Here is a 21,835-nt window from a genome sequence, read left to right on the forward strand (position 1 = left end):
AATAAAGAAGGCAAATGCTATGCTGGGGATTATTAGGAAGGGTATTGAAAACAGATCAGCCAATATCATAATGCCCCTATATAAATCAATGGTGCGACCTAATTTGGAATACTGTGTGCAATTCTGGTCACCACACCTTAAAAAGGATATTATAGCTTTGGAAAAAGTGCAGAAAAGGGCAACTCGAATGATAAAGGGGTTGGAACACTTTCCCTATGAGGAAAGGTTAAGGCGCTTAGGGCTCTTTAGCTTGGAGAAACGACGACTGAGGGGTGAAATGATTGAGGTTTATAAGATTATGCATGGGAAAGAGCAGGTAGAGAAAGAGGTACTTTTCTCCCTTTCTCACAATACAAGAACTCGTGGGCACTCCATGAAATTGCTGAGCGGTCGGGTTAGAACGGATAAGAGGAAGTACTTCTTCACCCAAAGAGTGATTAACACTTGGAATTCACTGCCACAGGAAGTGGTGGCGGCTACAAGCATGGACGGCTTCAAAAGGGAATTAGATAAGCATATGGAGCAGAGGTCCATCAGTGGCTATTAGCCACAAGGTATAGATAGGGACTCTGGGGCAAGTGATGCTCTGTCATCTTGGTGCTTGGGGGGGGGGGTCAACAGTGGGAGGGCTTCTAATGTCCTGGCCCCACTGGTGGACCTCCTGATGGCACTGGTATTTCTGGCCACTGTGTGACACAGTGTTGGACTGGATGGGCCTTTGGCCTGATCCAACATTGGCATCTCTTATGTTCATATGTTCTTATGACAACTGGATGAATTCACTCAGCAGAAAATAGAAGGCAAATATGTATTCTGCCTTAGTAAGCCTGTTCTTTTCTCTTCAAGAAGGTTCAAGCTTTCTTCAGAAGCAAGTACATCCTGCAAAATACTGGATAACCACATATCTGTGTGACAAACTGCACTTTTAAGAGGCTGAAGTGCTGTTATCAACAACTAAAGGACTGTGAAGGGTTAATTCTTCACAAAGCCAGAGACCTTTCAGTGACAGGCTGCTCTAAGCAATCTGATTGGTTGGCATCAGCTGAGCAGAAAAAAGTCTTGAGAGCGCTGGATGCTGAGAGAAGTCAGTCAGATTCATGCCTTTACTATGAAGAGACTGTACTGAGACATCTACAAATAGCCCTGCCAAAAAAGTTTTGTGCTGACAGAGTCAAATTTCTACCTGGACGGAACACAGTCTGAATACAGCATTAGCTGGGAGCAGTTTGAACACAGACAGGAGTACTGGGGGGAGAGTTTTGCAAGGAAGTGCGTAGAGAAGACTCCCATTCAAGCCAAAGGAAAGAGAAGATTCCCCACCCAGTCAAACATAGAGAGTTATTATCTCTGAAGAGTACAGAGATCCCTGGTCTGGTGTGATTAGGAACTGCGTTTAGAGACCTTAAAAGTCAGTCAAGGACTCAAGAGTAGTGGCATTCCAAAGAGACGGGGTTTGAGTACTGAGAAGAGGGAACGAGCCTTTTGGGCACCAAAGTGTATTAGAGTGTTTCGGAAAACACTAGAACAAAAGCCGCTCAACATAAAGATCTAAGTAACTGAATAATTTAAGAACCTCTCATTTGCCTGATACAGAAAAAAAGTTTGCTTGTAATAGTGATTGAGGTCTGTCTTACAGGACTTCACTAAATTCAACCCCTGATTTCACCTGACCTTTTCCCTTTGATGTTTAAAAAACCCTTTTGTTACTTTTGAATTTTGAAAGCATCTCAAGTGGTGTTTTTAAGGGTTTAAGTTATAGGGCAATCCTATCCTCCCCTCAAGTTCCTGGGCTGAGCAAATAGTCAAAATATACTTTATACTATACTAATAGGGTGGGACAGACAAGGTTTTTTCAAGGGAAGAATTAACACGTTACCAGGGGTGCTCAGTCAGTAAAGGGAAATAGAGGGAAAATCTTGCCTATGAAGGAGGGAAGTGGATGAGGTCCATCATAACTTGGCCTCGTTGTCAGTGAGAGAACTGGCCTGTTGCTGAAGTACTAAAGATTGAGAAATAAAAGAAGGGGCAATTCAAGTAAGGGGGGGGGAGAGATACCTATAGCCAATCAAATTTATAGCTTGTGAAAGAAGCCCTGTTGTGGAAGGAGATAATACCAGACAGATGAGCAATGAGAAAAGTTTGGGTAGTCTGAAAGACAAACTAAAAGATCAGGGCCAGGTGTAGGTAAACAGGGAGCACGACTTACCAGGTCACCAAAACACCTAAAACATATTCAACAGTAAGTTCTGCATCCTAAAGCTAGCATAATTGTTTATGCATTTCATGATTTCTAGAGCATCTCACTATTAGTATAGCCGGACTCAAGGTGGCACTAAGACAGACTGAACATATTCAGCCTGAATGTACCTCTACTCCACATAAATCTTCTTCCTCCCCTTTATGCTACTTAAAATTAAGTAAAAGCCAAGGAGGGAATAACCACTCCTCTCAGAAGAGTGCTGTGGTTTCAGTTTGCCTTCCACAGAAGTAAGGAAGGAAGTATGTGACTGAGAATATCTTCTCCTCTTGTTTGTAACTCTGTCTGTTTCTCTTCAGGGGAGAGAATGTGGCTCAGCAGTAGAGCATCTGCTTAGCATGCAGAAGGCATCTCCAGCTAAAAGGACTGGATAGTAGTGACCTTGACGGACCAATGTTTTAATTCAGTATAAGGCAGCTTCAGATGTTCAATGGTTGGTGTTCAAACTAGGTTTAGCTTGGCTAATTCCTACTTTAAAGTAGACTACATTATATATTTTGATCCAGTTTTTCCTTTCTAAAAATATATAATTCCCTGCACCATGGAATTGACCATACCTCCCATCTTCCAGCTGGAGAGCTCTTAGTCCTGCCAAGCAGGCTTCTTTATTTACTCGGCTCAAGTCATCGCCAAGAATTACTAGGCAGCAGAGGCCAGTATAAGTCATTGCTATGTGCCCACTATCATAGGGATGGGAAACACCAGCACCCTGAAATACAAAAGAATGCAAGTTTCAGTTTACTAACTAGAACAATAACTGCACACTCACAGAAACATCAGTGTCTATTTTCGAGACAAACCATGATCATTTCCTGGAACTATCTTTGGGCATGAAGCATACATCCAGAGACTCCTCTGAAAAGACTATAAATACCCCCACCTCAACATGACCCACACAAATCAGCAGCTGTACAAATGGACTGCAGGAAGAATGCCAGCTATTTTAAGACAAGGGTAAGTTTCTGACACAAAAAGAAGTTTGCATAGATTCTCTACAAACTATTGACAGTTTGCATTCAGTCCTATAAGACAGACCTCAATCACCAACATCCTTTATGCTTAAATAGTAATTTGAGGAGTGCCTTCTGCAAAGAATTTATAAGAAAAAATAGTCAGTGACACAACTATAGATAAAATACATCACTGGCCTCTCTATTGGCTGAAACCAGCAAAATGGAGTTTTCTGTTTTTGCAGGTATCCATGAAGAGTGACTTGAGTAAACAAAGATTTTAAAAAGTAAGCTAAGTACACAGAAAAGGCATTTTCCTGCAACAGTCCCCAAGATTTAAATAGATTATCCTAGGTTACAGGATTCTGACATCATGCAACAAGATAAAGTGAGGTTTTAGAAGTTTATTTAGGATACAACTTAACATATTAAGAAATCACATATTAACTATTTGAAGTCCTAAAACTCTGTGTTGTTTTACAGGATAGTTAAAAGTAAACCAAATTTGCTGGCTGTCTTCACTCAATACTATGTCTTCTCTCTTATATCCATGAGTTGTTTATTATGCAAATAATGCATATTGAACACATGAGGTGGACTGAAAACTTAGTTTTTCTTTTTAAAATTTCTAATATTCATGAGTGTAAAGAAAAGTGTGAAAACATTATCATGATGGGCAGCTAGGGACATTCTATCATAAGGATATTTATGTTTGTATGTCACTCACAAAAGCCCCATTTTTATGGGAATATCACAGCAAGAAGAAATGTTTGGAATGGCAAACCTACTAATGTACTGTATCTGATACTGCAGACCCAGCTGGCTCCTCTGACCTTGTAAGTTGGAGCGTCTCCTTTCTACCCTACTGTAGATCACTTTCCATCCCACACCTGGGACTTCCCAGACACAGTCCTAAACTGTTCTCTGCTCCAGGGGCAGGTTGAGAAGCTAAAACAGCCTTGAAAGCAAGCATGACAGTTGTTCCTTTTCATGTTTCTGAGAAGTCAAAGAAAGGGCAGAGCCAAGCAGGTGGAAAGCCCCAGCCCCTAAATCCTACAGAGCATAAGTGCAGTCACACCAAAAAGTGGCACTCACAGCAGGGGCTTAGGATGTGCTGCCTCATTTTTCCTGATGGTAAAGGGGCTACAGGGCTTTCTGAAGACTAGCAAAACCATTGTGCAAACTAATTTATCTACTTCACATACAAGCAAAGGAGGTTTACCATGTTGTGTTTAAAGACACATGGGGGAGCAAGGAGGGAAGGAGCATTAGCGGGCAGCACTAGCAGGGACAATGAGGAGGGGGCAGCCACAACAGGGGAGCAGGTGGCCTCAGTCAGCACCTCCTGTTGAGCAGATAGCCACAATTTAGCAATTGTTTAGCCCATAGAAAAAAAAGGAAATCCCGCCTCCACAAAAGACAAATGGAAGGGGAACAGAAATGAAAAGGGAAGAAGATGACCTTACGGTTTTGAAAGATGGCAGACTCTAATATTGTAAGATTGGTTTGTTGATCATTTGGGTCTAATTAGAAACCACATAACCCAAGAACATGTCTCTAGAAGGGAAGGACATGTGTAGGAACAGAGCATGAAAAAGGCTAGTTTATTTTTTCAAAGGAGGGGAGAAGAAGATCGACATCTCTCTCTCTCTCTCTCTCTCTCTCTCTCTCTCTCTCTCTCTCTCTCCTCCATGAAGAACTCTGGAGAACTCAAAAGGCTTGCACACTGTGTTGTGGTAATTTGATTAGTCTTAATAAAAGGTATTGCATGGATTTTGTTTTTAGATAAGCAAAGAATCCCTTGTTATGGAGTTCCATTTTTTTTAAGACAGTTCAGAGCAATTATGATTTTCTCCAACTACAGCTTAAAGAAACTTTTGCTGAATAATTTACAAAACTACAATAAAGAAAATGAACCTTAACATTATATCTAGTTAACAGAAGCATCCTAAGAAAACTGAGAATAAGTGCCACGGAATAAAATGGAACTTCTTTCTGAGTAAACCTGTTTAGGATTGAACCCATGCTTTGTTAATCCTGTAAGATTCCTATTAGTATCACTTTTAAAAGGAATATCTAATGAAAGCATTAATAAACTAATGCACAGATGGAATGAAGATTGAAGGAACAAATATTAAGTTATAATAAAGCAGTACTGTATTTTCAAGTCTCAAGATACCTTTGAACTCAGGCAAACGAGTTAAATTTAAAACAATTCTGAACACAGTGCCCCCTTTCTGTCCCTTCCCTCTTCAGGTCCTCCTGCCCTCTGTTTGTTGTTCTCGCATATGCTTACCTCATATGCCACTAGCTGCTTCCCTTGCTGTTGTAGCCTGTGGCGAAACAGGGACCCGCCCTCAGCCCTGGGAGACTGAACAGCCATTCTGTGGCTCGCAAGCCCATTTTTGCCTTCCCACCCTTCCTGGTGGAACTATTTCCCTTTGTTACACGCTGCCACCACTGACGGGATTGATACCGCCTTCCTAGAGGGACAGTGAGACCCCTCTGGCTGATTCCCCAACCTTGGGCACTATCTTTGGGCACCCCCTGGTCACTTGTACTGTTGCCTTCCTGGCTGTCCACCACGGTTTATAGTGGCCTGGATGCCCTGGAGTTTGAGGCAACAGAAGCCCACCTGTCCGCTCCCTTGAAGCTGCCGTCCACGCTGAGCCAAAGGCTGAAGACCAGGCTGAAGACTCCTCCCCCCTCAGGAGCCAAAGCCTTTATCTGCCTGGCTCCGCCCCTGGGGTGTGTCCATATTTTCCCACTCTTTCTCCCTAGTGCTTCTGGGGAATGTAGGCAGGCAAATGAGGAAGTCCCAATCAACCCTCCCCCCTCCTAAGGGCTACCAGGCTGGCATCCATTTAAAAATACACTGCTGCCTCTGCCTGGCAGCCATTTCATCACATAGCCTATCTTGCATCTCTGTTATTTTGTCTTGGTCCCTCCCTCATTCTATCCACTGTCAGTGTAGACTGCAAAGGGAAAGCATAAGATGGCTACAGTATTCTGCGTATTAAAGCAATGCATTAACGTATGTGTTGGCATAAATCCATTCAGTTCAATAGAGAAAAAACAGTTTGCAGTATTAGGCCTGCAACACTAAGGGTGATAAATGCAAATGACTGTACAAAGGCATGCAGTGGTTCATTATTTATTAAAAGCTTCATCAGTTACATAGCAACATTTCTAACCAACCGCTTCCAAATCCCCTAGGCCAGTCAGTCAGTTTATTTTTATGGTCCTTAGACCAGTCATACAAAAAAGTACACCTAGGTCAATAGTACAGCAGCTGAACAGTTTATCTGAGAGAAAACATTTCAGGAGGCTTGATGGAAAATTTGGGTTTATCTCTATATAATATATCACGGCTGTAAAATACTGCCAGTCACTTAATAACATTGTATATTTATAGGTTCTGTATACCTAGTAATACTTCCCTAAGAGTCATACGAGGCTGATCCATTTGGGATACCATTTGGGGATTCTGGAGGAAGGCAGGTAAGGAACCAAGAAATATGATCTAAGATTTGCCTGCGCATCTAGAACACAAATCGTTTGGCTTCCAAATCATGGTATATGTAACACATGATCTGCTGCTACAGAAGCGGCTATTACCATTCCCAGCTGCCAGAATTGTAAACAATTCTAAAGTCTATGAAGCTATGCATTGCTGTATCTTAATAGTAAATTTCCTTGTCCCTGTGTAGATAATAAAAGTCACTGTACAGGATCACCAAAGGCCTCTAGCTTTGTAAATCGGGCCACTGGATACTGATTTTGTAGTGTTTGACAAACGTAGATACTGAAGACCACGTAGCAGCCTTACAGATCTCCTCCACTGAAGCCCTATTTGAAAAGACCACACTGGTGGCCACACTATGAACGGAATGAACAGTGATCCCTACTGACGGAATCATGTTTTGCACCCTGTAGGCCTCCGCAATACATTGCTTGAGAGTAGAGCTGATAGTGGAGCTGGACATTTTGCACCCTTTGTTGGGAGGAGAGACAGAGACAAATAGAGATTCCGATTTCCTGAAATCATTGGTATGGTGAAGAAACGTCTTAAGCGCTCGTCGAACATTCAGGGAATGCCAAATCCGCTCTTGGGTGTGAGAAGGATTTGGACAGAAGGATGGGAGGCAGATTTCCTGGGACCTATGGAACCTGGAGTTGACCTTGGGACAAAGGGTAGGGTCAGATATCAACACAACTTTGTCCTTGTAGAAAACACAAAGTCGGGGATTAGCCGAAAATGCTCCCAATTCAGAAAATCGTCGGGCAGAGGTCACTGCCACTAAAAACAGCATCTTCATACGAAGCCACTTGAGCGAAATCTCCTCGATCGGTTCAAAGGGAGGTTTGGTCAGCTGAGTCAGCCTCAGGTAGACCATCAGGTTTGGTTTTAGGGATTAATTCTAGTGCAGACATTGTTTTCCTAAGTAAATACATATAATTCTTTTTATTTATTTTTAATTATATTTTTATTCTTTTACTTAAAAGTACATTCAAATGCAGAGAAAGAAACAACACCAACTCAAAAGCATCCAAGGGGTATACAGTAAATGAATGTAAAGTCGTTAAACTATTAACTTTAAGGAACCCTGGTTAAAATGTAGATGATCTTTTTTACTATACTTTACTCAACATTTTATCTATTGTCTCCTCTGGACGTTTGCACCATTGAATAATGTTATTGACCATTCAATAGATGTAGACTTATTCTATACATATAATTCTCAGGTTTGAAAAATCTCATGGAGGGCTCTGGAATCTCCATCTCCTCTTCGTCATCTGAGAAGAACTCTCCTGCCTCCCGTTCCACAACCACACTATCCCCCTCTTGGGACATGTCCCATCAGGGATCTGCCCTAAAGGGGCAGTAATGGGTCTTTCTAGCTGCCTTAATAGGCCATCTGGGCCTATTGTCTTCTGGGCCTTCAAAACAGTCCTCCCTGTGAGCCCCGTAGCTGGGAGAGGCATGGGGAGGGCACCTAAACTCCAAATGGGAACCCCTATTCAGGCTGGCAAGCTCTTCCCTCACAGTTTCTCTAAAGAATTTTATTACCTCAGGGGTTATTAATGCATTTCCGCTGCTGTCAGGGCTACTTGCGGGTAGACCCTTTGGAGATGTCTCGTCTCTGCGATCAGGCGGATCTTGGGCATTCGGGAACTCAAGAGATTCACCCTCAGCATAATCATGGCTTATAGCAGCGGCGACAGCCGCCCCGCAGCCTCCAACTCCTTCCTCTGGAGTTTTGCGCTTTGCTGCCTGATCCAAGATGGCGCCTGCAATGTGCTCCGAGCTTGGAGAGCGGGGCCGTTTTTTCCCGCCAGATTTCTTTGATGTGGAGGAACTCGCCGCAGCCGCGGGAGCCAAGGACATGGTTTCAGTTTGGCTGTAGGACCTCTGAGCTATCAAAATCGCTTTTCCGGACTCGTCCTCACTAAAAAAAGCCATCCGAATCTTCCCTCTCAGACATGCCCCAGCCGGGGCGTCAGGCGGGAAAGGAGGGAGGAGGAAGGAAAGAAGCAGAGAGAAAGGAGGAGTATAGACAAAGATGGAACAATTAGAAAAATAACATTTAGAATAGCTAGAGAGATTTTTGTAAAAATAGAAGAAAAGGTAGAAGAAAAAATATCCAAGTAAAGCACGAGTGCTAGTAAAGTGCTGCTCTCCCTAACGAGGCAGGAACTAAACTGAGCTTGGGGGCGTGTTCCTCCAAGAGAACAGGAAGTGAAGTTTTTGGTTCCTGCCTCCCTAAGGATGGGGTGGGAAACACCCAGCAAGATGTCCTCCTCTCAGAGAAGAACAACTAATAAAGGGGGGGAAATCAAAAACCATTAAATATATTCCAGAAGAGAAACAATGTTAATAGCAGTTGAGCAACCATGAAAGAGGGAGGGAGAATCAGCCTGCTTAAGCTCCCAAGAACTTAAAGCATGTTGGTGGAGAAATATGGAATAGGATTTCCACATTCTCCCCCTTCCCTTCCAGTTCTTTACATGTCCCAGGCTTTTTCTTTTTTACTCATCATTAGGAAAACTGCTCCCCAACTCTGTACAGAAATTTTGCAATGTTTCAAGAGGTTTTTTTTTACTGGTGACAGTCACAAAAAATAAGAACATTTTTAGCTTCCAGCTGCCTCCTGACCCTGGGCCAATACTCATCTCACAAACTTGTATGATGGTTACATAAACATCTGTTAAATGCCAATGAAAAAACATTCAGAAACTTTTTTGCCTCTTAATATAGAATTAACTAACCTTGGATGGATTGAATGGCATTCCCAGATACGACGAACCACGAAATCCACAGCGATGCAAGTTTGATCCTGGGGATGGGGGGGAAAAGTACAATTTCACATTGCACGTATAATGTCACAAGACACGCATTAAAAAGAAAACTCCTAGTATTTAATCCCCTGTATTATTCAGAAGTCCTACTACATTAAATCGGACTTACTCCCAAGCAGCATTCCCTCTAAGCTGAGTTAGTGTGAGCTAGCTCATAGTTCTTAAGTCTCCAGCTCACACATTTTTGTCTTAGCTCAGGAAGGATGTCTTCAGAGCAAACTAATCTATGCAACAGCAAAATCACCTGCACACAACTTTAATGCCAGTAACTCAGAAAATAGAATTTTTGCTCACAGGACTCCACAGGTTAGAGGGAGTGTTGCTCCCAAGTAAATGCACACAGGTTTGTAGCCTCAGTATTCACAAATTCAGCTGAAATTTAAAGCTTTACTGCCATCTTACTGATAACTGATTACAGTCCAATTCAGTGCATTATTCATATATGTAAGAGACAGGGATGGTGGTGATGAAAGACAAGAATCAACATGGGAGTGGGAAAAGAAATCCTTGAAGCATGCTTCCTGTTTATTCTTAAAAACAACCTGCTTTATTCTTTATCATTAAGACCGGAGATTCTCAAAGGGAGAGGTACTGCCCCCTGGGGGGTAGATTTACCTAGGTGGGCCCTAAGAGGCAAGGAGGTAGTGGTGGGGAGCTGAAGGTGGTCCCCTTTGACTGCATTGGTCACATATTTATGACTGACCAGGCTAACACCTACAGCAAAACACCTTACTTGCTTTACAGGGGATACAAGAAAAAGTGGGGCACCCCCCACAAGTCCTTGAGGCTTCCCTACCATGCAAGTGAGCCTGGCCTGGTGGTTGGCACCACACAACTGGGCCATGGTTTTCCTACTCAGAGGCTACCAGGGGAGAAAGGGGGAGACAGACAGCTTAAGAAATAGGAGCAGATAAAGGGAGGTTGGCTGTTGGGTAGGAAGGAGATAGAGTTGCCAACTTTAGGTTAGGAAACTCCTAGAGATTTAGGGAGGAGTCTAGAGAGAGCACTATACCTCATAACGGTATAATGCCATAGACGTCACCCTCCAAATCAGCCATTTCCTCTAGTGAACTAGGGTTGCCAGCCTCTAGGTGGGGTCTGGAGATCACCTGGAATTATAACTGCTTTTCAGATGACAGAGATCAGTTCCCCTGGAGCAAATGACTGCTTTGGAGGGTGGAATCAATTACATTATACTCTGATTATGTCACTTTCCTCTCTAAACCTCACCCTCCCAAGGCTTCACACCCCCAGATCTCCAGAAATTTCCTAACCTTGAGCTGGCAACCATATGGGGAACTGATCTCTGTAGTTGGGAGATCCATTCTTATTCCAATATATCTCCAGGTTGGCAACTCTAAAAGGCAAGAAGGAAGCAGAAGCAGGAAAATGGGAGAAGCTATGGGGCTTTCAGGAAAGGAAATAGGGACTAGTGGGGGAGGAGGAGGTGAGTTACAAATGGTTTTCAAGCCCTGTCCCATACAAAGAATGGCCATCAAAGGAACTGAGGCCAATAACACATCTGCCAGGTAGCTTAGTATTCTTAGTAATACAGTATTCTTGCACCACACATCATTTTAGAAAATGAGCTTGTTAGCTGTTTTGAGAATGGCTTTGTTGGTTAAATTACCAATGTTAGCTTTAGTTTCTTCTAATACTTTCAGCCCATTTGTAAAGCGTAGATAGGTAGAATAACAGCATCTCTATGGCAAAGTGACAGCTAGGCCTGCCCAATATAAAACCATGATTTCAAGGAAAATTTAGCCTAAGCTTTTCTTTATGTCATGTAACTATCACAGCGGCGTCATTAAAATTAAGTCAAACATAACAGCAGGAAAGCTATAAAAGCAGTTTCATTTGTTCATTAAAAATGTACCAAGTCCACCTTTAAAAAAAAATAAAATGAAATCAAAACATGCAGCTTTATCAAGCAGTATTTCTTAGAGAGTCCAAGATTGGAAATCTATATAGCTCTTGGTTTATCTAACATGTACTTATTTTCATACATATTTACCCCACCTTTTCTCCAATAAGCATTTCTCTCCACTACTCCATTTTATCCTCACTCTTTCAAGTATGTGAGGCAGCATCCAAAGTCATCTGGTGAGTTTTGTGGCAAGCAGGGGATCTGCATCTGGGTCTCCCAAGCTCTACTCTTACCACTACACCACACACTGGCTCTTTACTTATTCCTAGAGACTATGTCTCATATAACAGCAAATTCCAAGCTAGCTGCCTATCACAGAAAGAATGCCAAGACCAACAGGTCTGGTTTCATTTCCCTGACACAGAAACACTTTGACACTGGATCATTTAGCTTAGTGATCAGCAAGTGCTTGAGAGGCAAATCCAGCTTCATGATTAGAAGCCAATGCTAGCCTAGTAATCCATGAATTTGTCCACTTCCCTTTCAAAGCCTTCCAAGTTGGCGGCCATGGCCATACCGTATGGCAGCAAGTTCCACAAATTACCTATATGCTGAGTGAAGAAGCACTCTCTTTTGTCTGTTCTGAGTCTCCCACTCTTCAGCTACAGTGGATAACCCCAGGTTCTACATTTATGAGAAAGGGAGAAAAGTCTCTCCCTGTCCACCCTTTTCATGCCATGCATCCTGTATATATAAAAGGCATGCTGTGCTGACAACAATTCACTTACTCTCCCATTGGCCACTATGGAAGGTGCCTTGGCATCCTATTGGCCTGTCCTGCCAGCTCCTCCATTCCTACACCCCCACTTTTGATGCATTGCACCTTGGGAGTTGTAGTTCTCAGCTGGCCTTACTGCAACCATAGCAAAGGGAATTAGAACTACAACTCCCAAGTTGGGAGTCCCAAGAGGCCATGGGGCATTAGCAGGGAGTCAATTAAACTGATCTCCAGACTACAGAGATCAGTCCCCATGGAGAAAATGGTTGCTTAGGAAGGTGAGATCTATGGCATTATATCTAACTGAAGTCCTTCAACAAACCTGGTCTTCCCCTTAGTATTGCTAACCTCCAGGGGGCACCTGGAGATTTCCAAGATCAGTTGTTCTGGAGAAAATGGCTGCTTTGGATAGTGGAGACTATGGCATTATACCCTGCTGAGGTCCCTCCCCACCCCAAACCCTGCACTCCCCAGGCTCTACCCCTCAAATCTACAGGTCTGGCCCTCCCCTTCATATTGCCATCCTTTGGGTGGCACCTGGAGATCTCCAAGGTCAGTTCTTCTGGAGAAAATGGCTGTTTTGGGCAGTGGACTATGGAATTATACCCTGCTGAGGTCCCTCCCCACCCCAAACCCTGCACTCCCCAGGCTCTACCCCTCAAATCTACAGGTCTGGCCCTCCCCTTCATATTGCCATCCTTTGGGTGGCACATGGAGATCTCCAAGGTCAGTTCTTCTGGAGAAAATGGCTGTTTTGGGCAGTGGACTATGGAATTATACCCTGCTGAGGTCCCTCCCCACCCCAAACCCTGCCCTCCCCAGGCTCTACCCCTCAAATCTACAGGTATTTCCCAACCCAGAGTTGGCAAGCCTGTAACTGGCTACGGAACCACCTTCCAGACCCTTGAAACCCAGAAAACATGGCATAGGAGGAGGTGCTTTTCTACCTTAGGTGCCACTGCAGAGCCCCAAATCAACGTAAGCCAGGGGTGGAGGGAACCATACCTGTTACCATGCGGCTCTCCTCCCATACTACTCGATTGGGGCAGCAAAATGACTTGAGACAGCCCTGCCTTATAGCTAAGGAGAAGGAAATAAACATGGTTCGCCTCCTTATAGCTAAGGAGAAGGAAATAAACATGCGAGCTAGTTTGGTGTAGTGGTTAAGTGTGCGGACTCTAATCTGGGAGAACCGGGTTGGATTCCCTACTCCTCCACTTGCACCTGCTGATGTGACCTTGGGTCAGTCACAAGCTCTGGCACAGCTGTCCTTGAAAAAGAGCAGTTTGTGTCAGAGTTCTCTCAGCCCTACCCACCTCACAGGGTGTCTGTTGTGGGGAGGGGAAAGGAAAGGAATTTGTAAGCCGCTCTGAGACTCCAAGTGAAGGGCGGGGTATAAATCCAATCTCTTCTTCTTCTTCTCCCTCTATTTTCCATCGCCCCGCCAGCCACAGCCAGGGCACTCACCTGGAGCCTCTTTCTAGAGCTCACTGTATTTCTTCCCACAACAGGCCTTACTCTTGGTAATCTTATAAGCCTCTATCATGTTTCCCCTCACCTTTCTAGGCTTAACAGCCCTGTTTTAACTGATCTTCATAGGACAGCTGCTCTAGTCCCCTGATCATTTTAGTTGCTCTTTTCTGGACCTTTCCAAGCTGTACAATATCTTTTTTCAGTTGCAGCAACCATAAATCCACACAATATTCCAAGCGTAATCTCTCTGTAGATTTGTCTAAGGGCAGTATGACAGCAGCAGTTTTATTCTCTATTCCTATTCTAATTGTGGCCAGCATGGAATCTGCCTTTTCCACAGCAACTGTACACTAGGTTGACATTTTCATTGAGTTATCCACTACCACCCCAAGATCCCTTTTCTTCGTCTGTGGCTGCCAGCTCAGATCCCATGATGTTAATCAACACAGTTTCAGTGGTGCAGGAACCAACAGCAAGCAGCTAAATACGGGTCCCGTTCACACGAGCGTTGGCTGCGCTAAAGATACGGATGGTAGGCGGATTTTCCAGGCGCGATCACACCACAACATTTGGGAAGCGTAGTGCACCCGTGGCTAACCCGTGGCTTCTTGCCGAAGATACGGAGTAAAAAACTAGTACATACGATGTGCTAGTTTCCGGAAAACGCGGGGCAAGGGCGGGTTTCTGATCGCGTTTCCACTGGAATCCTGTGGCATCCAGCGCCCGCCCATGTCCCGTCGCAAACTGGATGTTTGTTTTTTAAAGTCTACACAGGATGCACACAAATGCCCACCAGCACATGCACACACTGTGGGGAGGGGGGGGAAATCCTGTTTGCCACAGAAGCAGCGCCTAGCGATTGTCAGTGTGATCGTGCCATGCTGCTTCTTTGCCACGCTGTGGGATAGCCGTGTGATCGGCACCTAATGGCATACCCACGGGACCTCCACGGGACATGTGATCGGGCTGCCGCGCGATACTTTGCTCTGGTGCAAACAACCATGCTTCCTCCCCGCATTTTCCGGCCCATGTGACAGGGACCCATAAATAGTGTTTTAACAATGAAAACTCTACTGCATGGAGACGGCACACCATGAACATACATAGTCCTCCCCATATAAAGGATTACATTACTATGACAATTCTATTATAGTTCATATACAATGTAATTGTTTTAAACTTTCTACAGTTTAGTTACAGTTTTAAGACAAAGCCTCTACTATTCATATTATAGTACCAGTCAGAACCCCACTAGAGCCGTCTTCAAAGAACACATTCAGACAGAGCATTCAACCTGTACAATGCAAAGGCCTTATTGCTTTCAGCTTAACTTGAGAAAGAATAAAGGGATATTTACCATATATTTGAACTTAGTGTTACTGCAGTACCTATGGTGTTTTCAATGCCATTAACATATTCATCTTCAAATTATTAAAAATATTAATCTATTTCAATTACAGAGTTTTATTCCAAAGCAATATGACCAAGTGTAACTGCATTCATTTACATGCTAAAAATGCTTAGTACATTGCATGGCATTCTGATGTTACTCAGACTCTGGGTATAGGTATCACAGTGGTTTAAAACACAAGTGAAAAGACCAACCACAAGAGAAGAGGCAGGTCAAAAGGATGACAGAAGGCATGCAACAGCTGAGAAGCAATAAAACCACGCGTGCTTCCCTCATAAAGATTACATATCCTTCCAGGTGCAGAAATGCATCTTGGATTTAAGAACTGTATATGTCTGCAGAATGTCCACCTTGTCTTTAAAAACATTTCACTCATTCTAAAAGTGGGGGAATCATAGGAGTTTTTTCAAAACTCCCCCAAATTCCCATTTTTTCCACTGGAAAAATTGAAAAAAGAACCTCAGAAAAAGAACAGGAAAACCTGGGTTTTGCCCAGATTTTTACACTTTTTTCCAGGCCTTCACATCTCCAGTCAGTCCAGATTTAACTATCAAAAAATCAACCAATAAGTAATGTAAGCCAGCATAGATACACAGCACTATCAATCTGACATTTAACAGTAATATGGTGTTCACTAAGAGATGAAAGGGGGAAGAAGGAGAAAACAAAAAGGCCAGAGCAAATGGGTTGTGGGGTTTGGAAGAACTGTTTGGAACTTTCAGCTATGATCTGATACAAAGCTGATACTTTTGAGAAGCTGTTTTATGAAACTTTCTGCTTAATTATAAAAATACTAGAAATAAGGCCCGTTGTGGAAATAAATACAACGAGATCTAGAAAGAGGCTCTGGGAGAGTGCTCTGGCTTTGGGCAAACAGTGTCAGTCTGCTTTTAAAACATGAAGCTGGGACCTGCACACCACCAGAATACAGCAGATTCCATATGCAACTGACATTCCAACTGCCTTGCGGGGGGGGGGATAAGTAATGTAAGCCAGCATAGATACACAGCACTATCAATCTGACATTTAACAGTAATATGGTGTTCACTAAGAGATGAAAGGGGGAAGAAGGAGAAAACAAAAAGGCCAGAGCAAATGGGTTGTGGGGTTTGGAAGAACTGTTTGGAACTTTCAGCTATGATCTGATACAAAGCTGATACTTTTGAGAAGCTGTTTTATGAAACATTCTGCTTAATTATAAAAATATGAATACATTCAATAAATAAAATCTAATTTTAGATAACAAAGTTTTACTAACATGAATTTGTAGCACGCTTCGGATAGGCAATATTTGTTGTATTTTTGAGTCACTTCACATCCTCTGTTGTCAACAAGCCAATTCCCAATACTTTCTCTTCAGGGTTATTTAAGGTTTACAGTGTTTTTAGACACCACAATATTGGTTCAGGATTGCTACTTCCTGGCCAGGCAAAGAGCCGCTTGGTGTCTGTAATACTGTTTACAGCTAATGTTCCTTGATAAGACGGGGATGTTGACTTGTTGAACCACTGGTTAATTTTGTGATTTCTCAGGGAAGCCTTGGAATAGGATAAGAACACTGTGCTTAACTCTCTGAAGTAGTGGCCTATTTATTTTCACTGTGCTTTTCTGGACATGTTTCCTTTAAGATATGATACAAGGATATAAACCAGTCATATTAGTCTGTGGCAGTAAAAACAAAGATGTTGAGGACATAAGCTTTCTCAGGCCAGAACCCATTTTGGCTGATGCACTAAGAACTGTTCTAAATTGGCAAAATATTTACATGCATGAATAAAAAGTGGGTTTTAAAAAAAATGAAAGGCCATGGAATCCTAAGAACCCTTTCCTTGGGATTAAGGCCCATTGAGGTGATCACAGTAGAATGCCAAGAAGACCTGCTTAGAATTGCCCTCTCAATAGCTGCGTTTTGTAAATCATTGCTGAAGCTATGTTTAAGGAGACTAACATTCTGAGTTCTAGTCATCAGTGGAGGAGATACCTGTAAGCATTGTTTTGTAAACTGACTTTACATTATATAATTACATCTTTTAGATCTTAATTCCAGCAGTCCACAAAATGGACTAAAACAAAGGTTACCATACTGAATTTAAGAAAATGACTATGGCGATCTCACCCTATCCCCTCCCTCACACACAGGATTTTCCCTTTGTTTCTTCTTGCTTGCTTGCTGAGCAACCCCCATATCTATTTTCTTCTTATCTGTTGGTCCATGGCTGTCCCTCCCTGTCATATTATTATATATATTGATGCTGGTCCAGCCCGGGTACTTGAGGGAAGAGACAAAATCACCTTATGTTCTACTTCTGACATGGCACACAAGAGGCTTTTGTAAGTTTAAAATAAACAAAATGTTTTACTTAACTTAGAAAAGAACAGGTGGAATCAGGTGTAGGATATATGAGGTGAACCAATAATAAAAGCTGAAGTAACTTGGTAATCAAACTAAATCCAGCTAATATGCTGCCAGCAAGTAAGTGTTTTTACTTTTCAACATGGTAGTTGAAACTCTGAGGAGAGGCTTTCTTTTCAGTTTCTGCTTTAACTCAAAAGCACAGGTTTCTGAGTTTCACTGCCACTTCATGTTTAGAAGGCAGGAACGTACAACCAACCCAAATCCTTCTACATATACAGACCAAGGGATCATTCGTCCCTTTAGAGCTATCTTCCTTTTATTTGGGCAGGGATTACTTCTTTTCACTAGACGTTGTCCCTTTTCAGCTAGAATGGGGATCTTCTGTGATCCTCTCACTCCTCTTTGCCACCTTCCCAGTCCTCAGTCAGTGCTAAACTGTCTCTTCTGTCAGTTCCCAACTGTCATTTCTTAACTGACACTTTCCACAGAATTCCATTTGAACAGCCTATCACTCAAAGGTTCTTGGACTCTGTGAGGCATTAACCCTTGACAATCCATCACAATGACACACTCTAACATAATCAGTAAACACTGTGTATATTATCGTGCAGTTTTAGAACAACAAAGTTCAACTTCTACATATGAGGTTTTATAGCAATGAGGCAGAAAGACTTCCTAAGCTAATGCTGGTGTGAAATTCCTGGTCTTAAAAACAGATTTTGAGATGAAAGAAAGCAGGTAAAAAGATTTTTGTGTTAATGATATTGCATATCAAAAATATGTGCTATGTAAAAAAAATAAATCAAGGCATTAAATTCAACATAAAGAAAAAACAGTTTTACAGTCAATTCACTTTTTAAGGCAGGTACAGTTACAAAATAAAATTGCCAAAAAAGTCAGACATGTCAAAGTTAGCTTTCTTCTACAGTACTCCTGCTGTATAAAACAGCATTAAGACTGCTGTCAACGAACGTATTTTGTTTAAATTCGATTATGGAATAGCACCATCTAGTGTCAGGTCTCTGAATAAATGGTACTATGAGAAGTCTGAAATGTTCACAAACAGAACAATGACTTGAGTCAGATATTATTCTGAAGAAATTTCAGGGGGAGGAGTTTTATTTTATAGAGAACACTAGGATACACACCAAGTGCATAAATATGGACTTCAGAACAGTGAACTTCGTGGCACTGAATACCATGAAAATTCAATATGGAGCAGTTTGCTGAGTTTGAAGAAATACGGTAAATTATTACTATACAACTTAACTGGCAGAAATATCAATGAAGCCATGCAAAAAGGATCTCAGACAAATACAGTCAAGTAGTCTAGTTTAGCCATAAGATACTTTGGAAAATGGCTGCCTTCTAGTACAATGGATTTATATGAAAACAGCCCTTGAAGATGTTGGAAAGCAAATAAAGCTAGATTTGGAAAGATGATCTTCACTACTTCTTCCCTGATTTGGAAGGACAGACACTTTGAAAACAATAGTAGTCCCAATGATGTTGTTCCTTTCTAAAAATGTCCCTAAAGCAAATCCTAAAGTTTCAATATGAGAATGGCAAAGGGAGTTAATTAAATTAACTTGGATAAACAAATAACTGAGAGTGGTTTTAGATACACTGCAAAGAAAAAGGGAAAATGGTGGATTAGCATGTCCTAATGTAATAAAACATTATCTATGGGTTATTAAAAATATATGGATTTGTAAAGAAAAGAATGTCCTTTGGTGTATTACTGAGCAGGCAGCTAGCTGTATGCAATTGGCACATATCCTATGGCATATGGCAGTAGGAGTATTGCTGCAGAATGACATGCAGGGAAACGTAAAGGATGCTCACTGCATGTCTAAACTCCATCCCATCCCTCAAAATGTGGCTGGGGAGGCTCTTTTAGGTGGCTTCGCTTTGACTTTGGTGTTGTGCAATGCCAGGTCCATGAAAAATAAGATCTCAACAATATCTGACCTGTTGCATGAGGAATAGGCAAAACTGGCTTCCTTTACTGAATGACTCTGATGTGGTCACTCAAACACAGCTCACATCAGCTGGGTATAAAGTCCATCACCAATCTCGAATGGGAGGATAGGGGGGTAGCTGTGAGGCCTGCCCCATCACTAGGTACCTGGTGTAGACAGAGGCTGGCTTTGATGTTATGTACCTTGTGTTGGGCCCCAAAGACAGATTAGGGATCCTGCTGGTGTACCGCCTACCTAGCTTAACAGCAAAGCCTCTGGCTGAACTAACAGAGGCAAGTGTGGATTTCTTCTTGGGCATTCTAGCATACATACCAAGGCTGCCTTGTTGGATCAATCTCAGAGCTTCATGGCTGCCATGACTACCCACAGATCAGTCTCAAATTGCAATGGGCCCAACACACGAAAAAGGACATATGCTGGACCTTCTTTTCTGCACCAAGTATCTTGCCAGTGATTGCAAACTACTTGGGGGCGTTGGAGGTTCAGCCCTTGTCATGGTCAGATCACTATCTTCTGAAGGCACAGATGACCTTGCTTCGTCCTCCCTACAGGGGTGGTGGGCTAATTCACACAATCTGCCCTTGGAGATGAATGGATCTTGTTGGTTTCCAGGCGACTCTGGGGGATTTTGAGAGCCTCCTGGGTTACTCTGTAGAAGTCCTTGTAGCTAAATGACGGGCTGACTGGGGACATAAACAGAATTGCTCCTTGGCATCCTCTTCTATGGTCTCTGGTTACATTACTATTACATTACACTATTACATTACTATTGGCTCCAGACTGCCTCTAAAAAATTTTTTGACCAGAAGAGAAAGGTACACAATTGAACTACTATTCAAGAGAAGTATACCTGACCACGGCAGCAAGTTATCTAAAATGAGGCCTCTGATTTATATCTCTGCCTTAGGTCACAGATATAAAAGAATTTCCCATTGGTCTACATTTAAGAAATGACTGTATTATTGTAATGTCTGGAGCCATTCTGTAATAACACTGTTTGACCACTGAGGAAGGCCGACTGGCCAAACACATTTGGTCAGGGTCAGGAATAGTCTAACTTTGGAATTATGCATGATTTTATTCTGAATTAAGACTATTACTTGGGCCTCTTGTTTTTACTGAGTCTGTAATAAATATATGTATACTTGTATATTTGATAATATTTATGCTTCAATTTTAGACACAGAACTATTGGGCCCTTATATTCTGAGTTCCTTAACCTTTTGGTTCCTAATTCATAACTTGATAACACCTAAATCCTACCCTGCTGGCAATGAAAATTTGGCCCCCAACTGTGATGCTTTTGCAAGGTTCTTTGCTAACCAAATCTCTCTCATCCATTCTGACTCAGAAGCCAAGTTGAGTGCAGATCCTGTACTTGAGATAAATACAGGTGCTTCTGCCATTATGGATTGTTTCAGACTGATCCTATGGATGCTAGCACGGTCCTTGGGAGTGTGGGGACCACCACATATGCTCCGGACGCTTTTAAAATCATGCCAGGAAAAGGACTTTAATGAAAATCGTTAATCCCTCCCTGATTGAGGGGGCTTTCTCTAGGCCTTTGAAGGAGACAGTTATTAGACTTCTGCTCAAAAAAATCTTCATTGGCTAGGGATGAAGTGACCAATTACAGGCCAGTTTCCAATTCACTTTTTCTAGGGAAGGTGATAGAAAGTGTGGTGGCAGAGCAGCTCCAGGGTTTCCTGGATGACACATCTGCCTTTGACCTATTTTGAGCTGGTTTCAGGCCTAGATTTGGTACCAGAACGGCTTTCGTTTTACTGGCGGATGATCTTCATTTAAAGCTAGACAGGGGTCAGTCTTCCCTGTTGATACTGTTGGACCTCTCAGCAGCCTGACACAGTTCTAATTCACAGGCCTGAATAAGGAGTTGATATTAAGAGTGTGGCCCTTTGGTGGTTTCACTCTTTTCTGTGTGACTGGACACAAAGAGTTTCCACCAGAGGTGCATAATCAACTGGGTGTAATTTATCCTGTGGAGTGCCAAAGGGTTCTATTCTCTCATCCGTACTCTTTAATACAGACAGAGAGATGTGTTAAGTGCCATCAAGTCACTTCCGACTTATGGCAACCGTATGAATTAACAACCCCCAAAACTTTCTATCTATAACAGCCTTGCTCATGTCTTGAAACTGAGGGCTGTGGCTTCCTATATTGAGTCAATCCATCTCATGTTGGGTCTTCCTCTTTTCCTACTACTTTTCCCAGCATTACTGTCTTTTCCAGTGAGTCTTGTCTTCTCACATATACACAGATCCACAAATATATACACATATAAACAAGGCTGCTGAATGAGATTGTCTGGAGCTTTGAGACTGGGAGTCATCAACATTCAGATGACACTCAGCTCTATATTCCATTATCCAAGCTTCCAGAT

At 42.5% G+C, this 21,835-nt stretch overlaps 1 protein-coding gene across 4 annotated transcripts in view; it reads right to left on the reverse strand.

Annotated features, from left to right (window-relative positions):
- Positions 1-21,835, reverse strand: part of PGGT1B (protein geranylgeranyltransferase type I, beta subunit) — a 60,998-nt gene that overhangs the window by 32,069 nt on the left and 7,094 nt on the right. For 2 of the 4 annotated variants that reach the window (XM_015416296.1, XM_015416294.1), the window contains 2 exons: positions 9,478-9,545; positions 2,815-2,966 (listed from right to left, as the gene is read on the reverse strand). In XM_015416296.1, the coding sequence (XP_015271782.1) occupies positions 2,815-2,966; positions 9,478-9,545 (220 nt within the window). Of the gene's footprint in view, positions 1-2,814; positions 2,967-8,278; positions 9,303-9,477; positions 9,546-21,835 lie in introns of those variants that run through there. The other 2 variants (XM_015416293.1, XM_015416295.1) reach the window with 1 other exon arrangement.

This window comes from Gekko japonicus, unplaced genomic scaffold (genome assembly GCF_001447785.1).
Source record: "Gekko japonicus isolate JY-2015 unplaced genomic scaffold, Gekko_japonicus_V1.1 scaffold692, whole genome shotgun sequence".
In the NCBI taxonomy this organism is placed as follows: Eukaryota; Metazoa; Chordata; class Lepidosauria; order Squamata; family Gekkonidae; genus Gekko; species Gekko japonicus.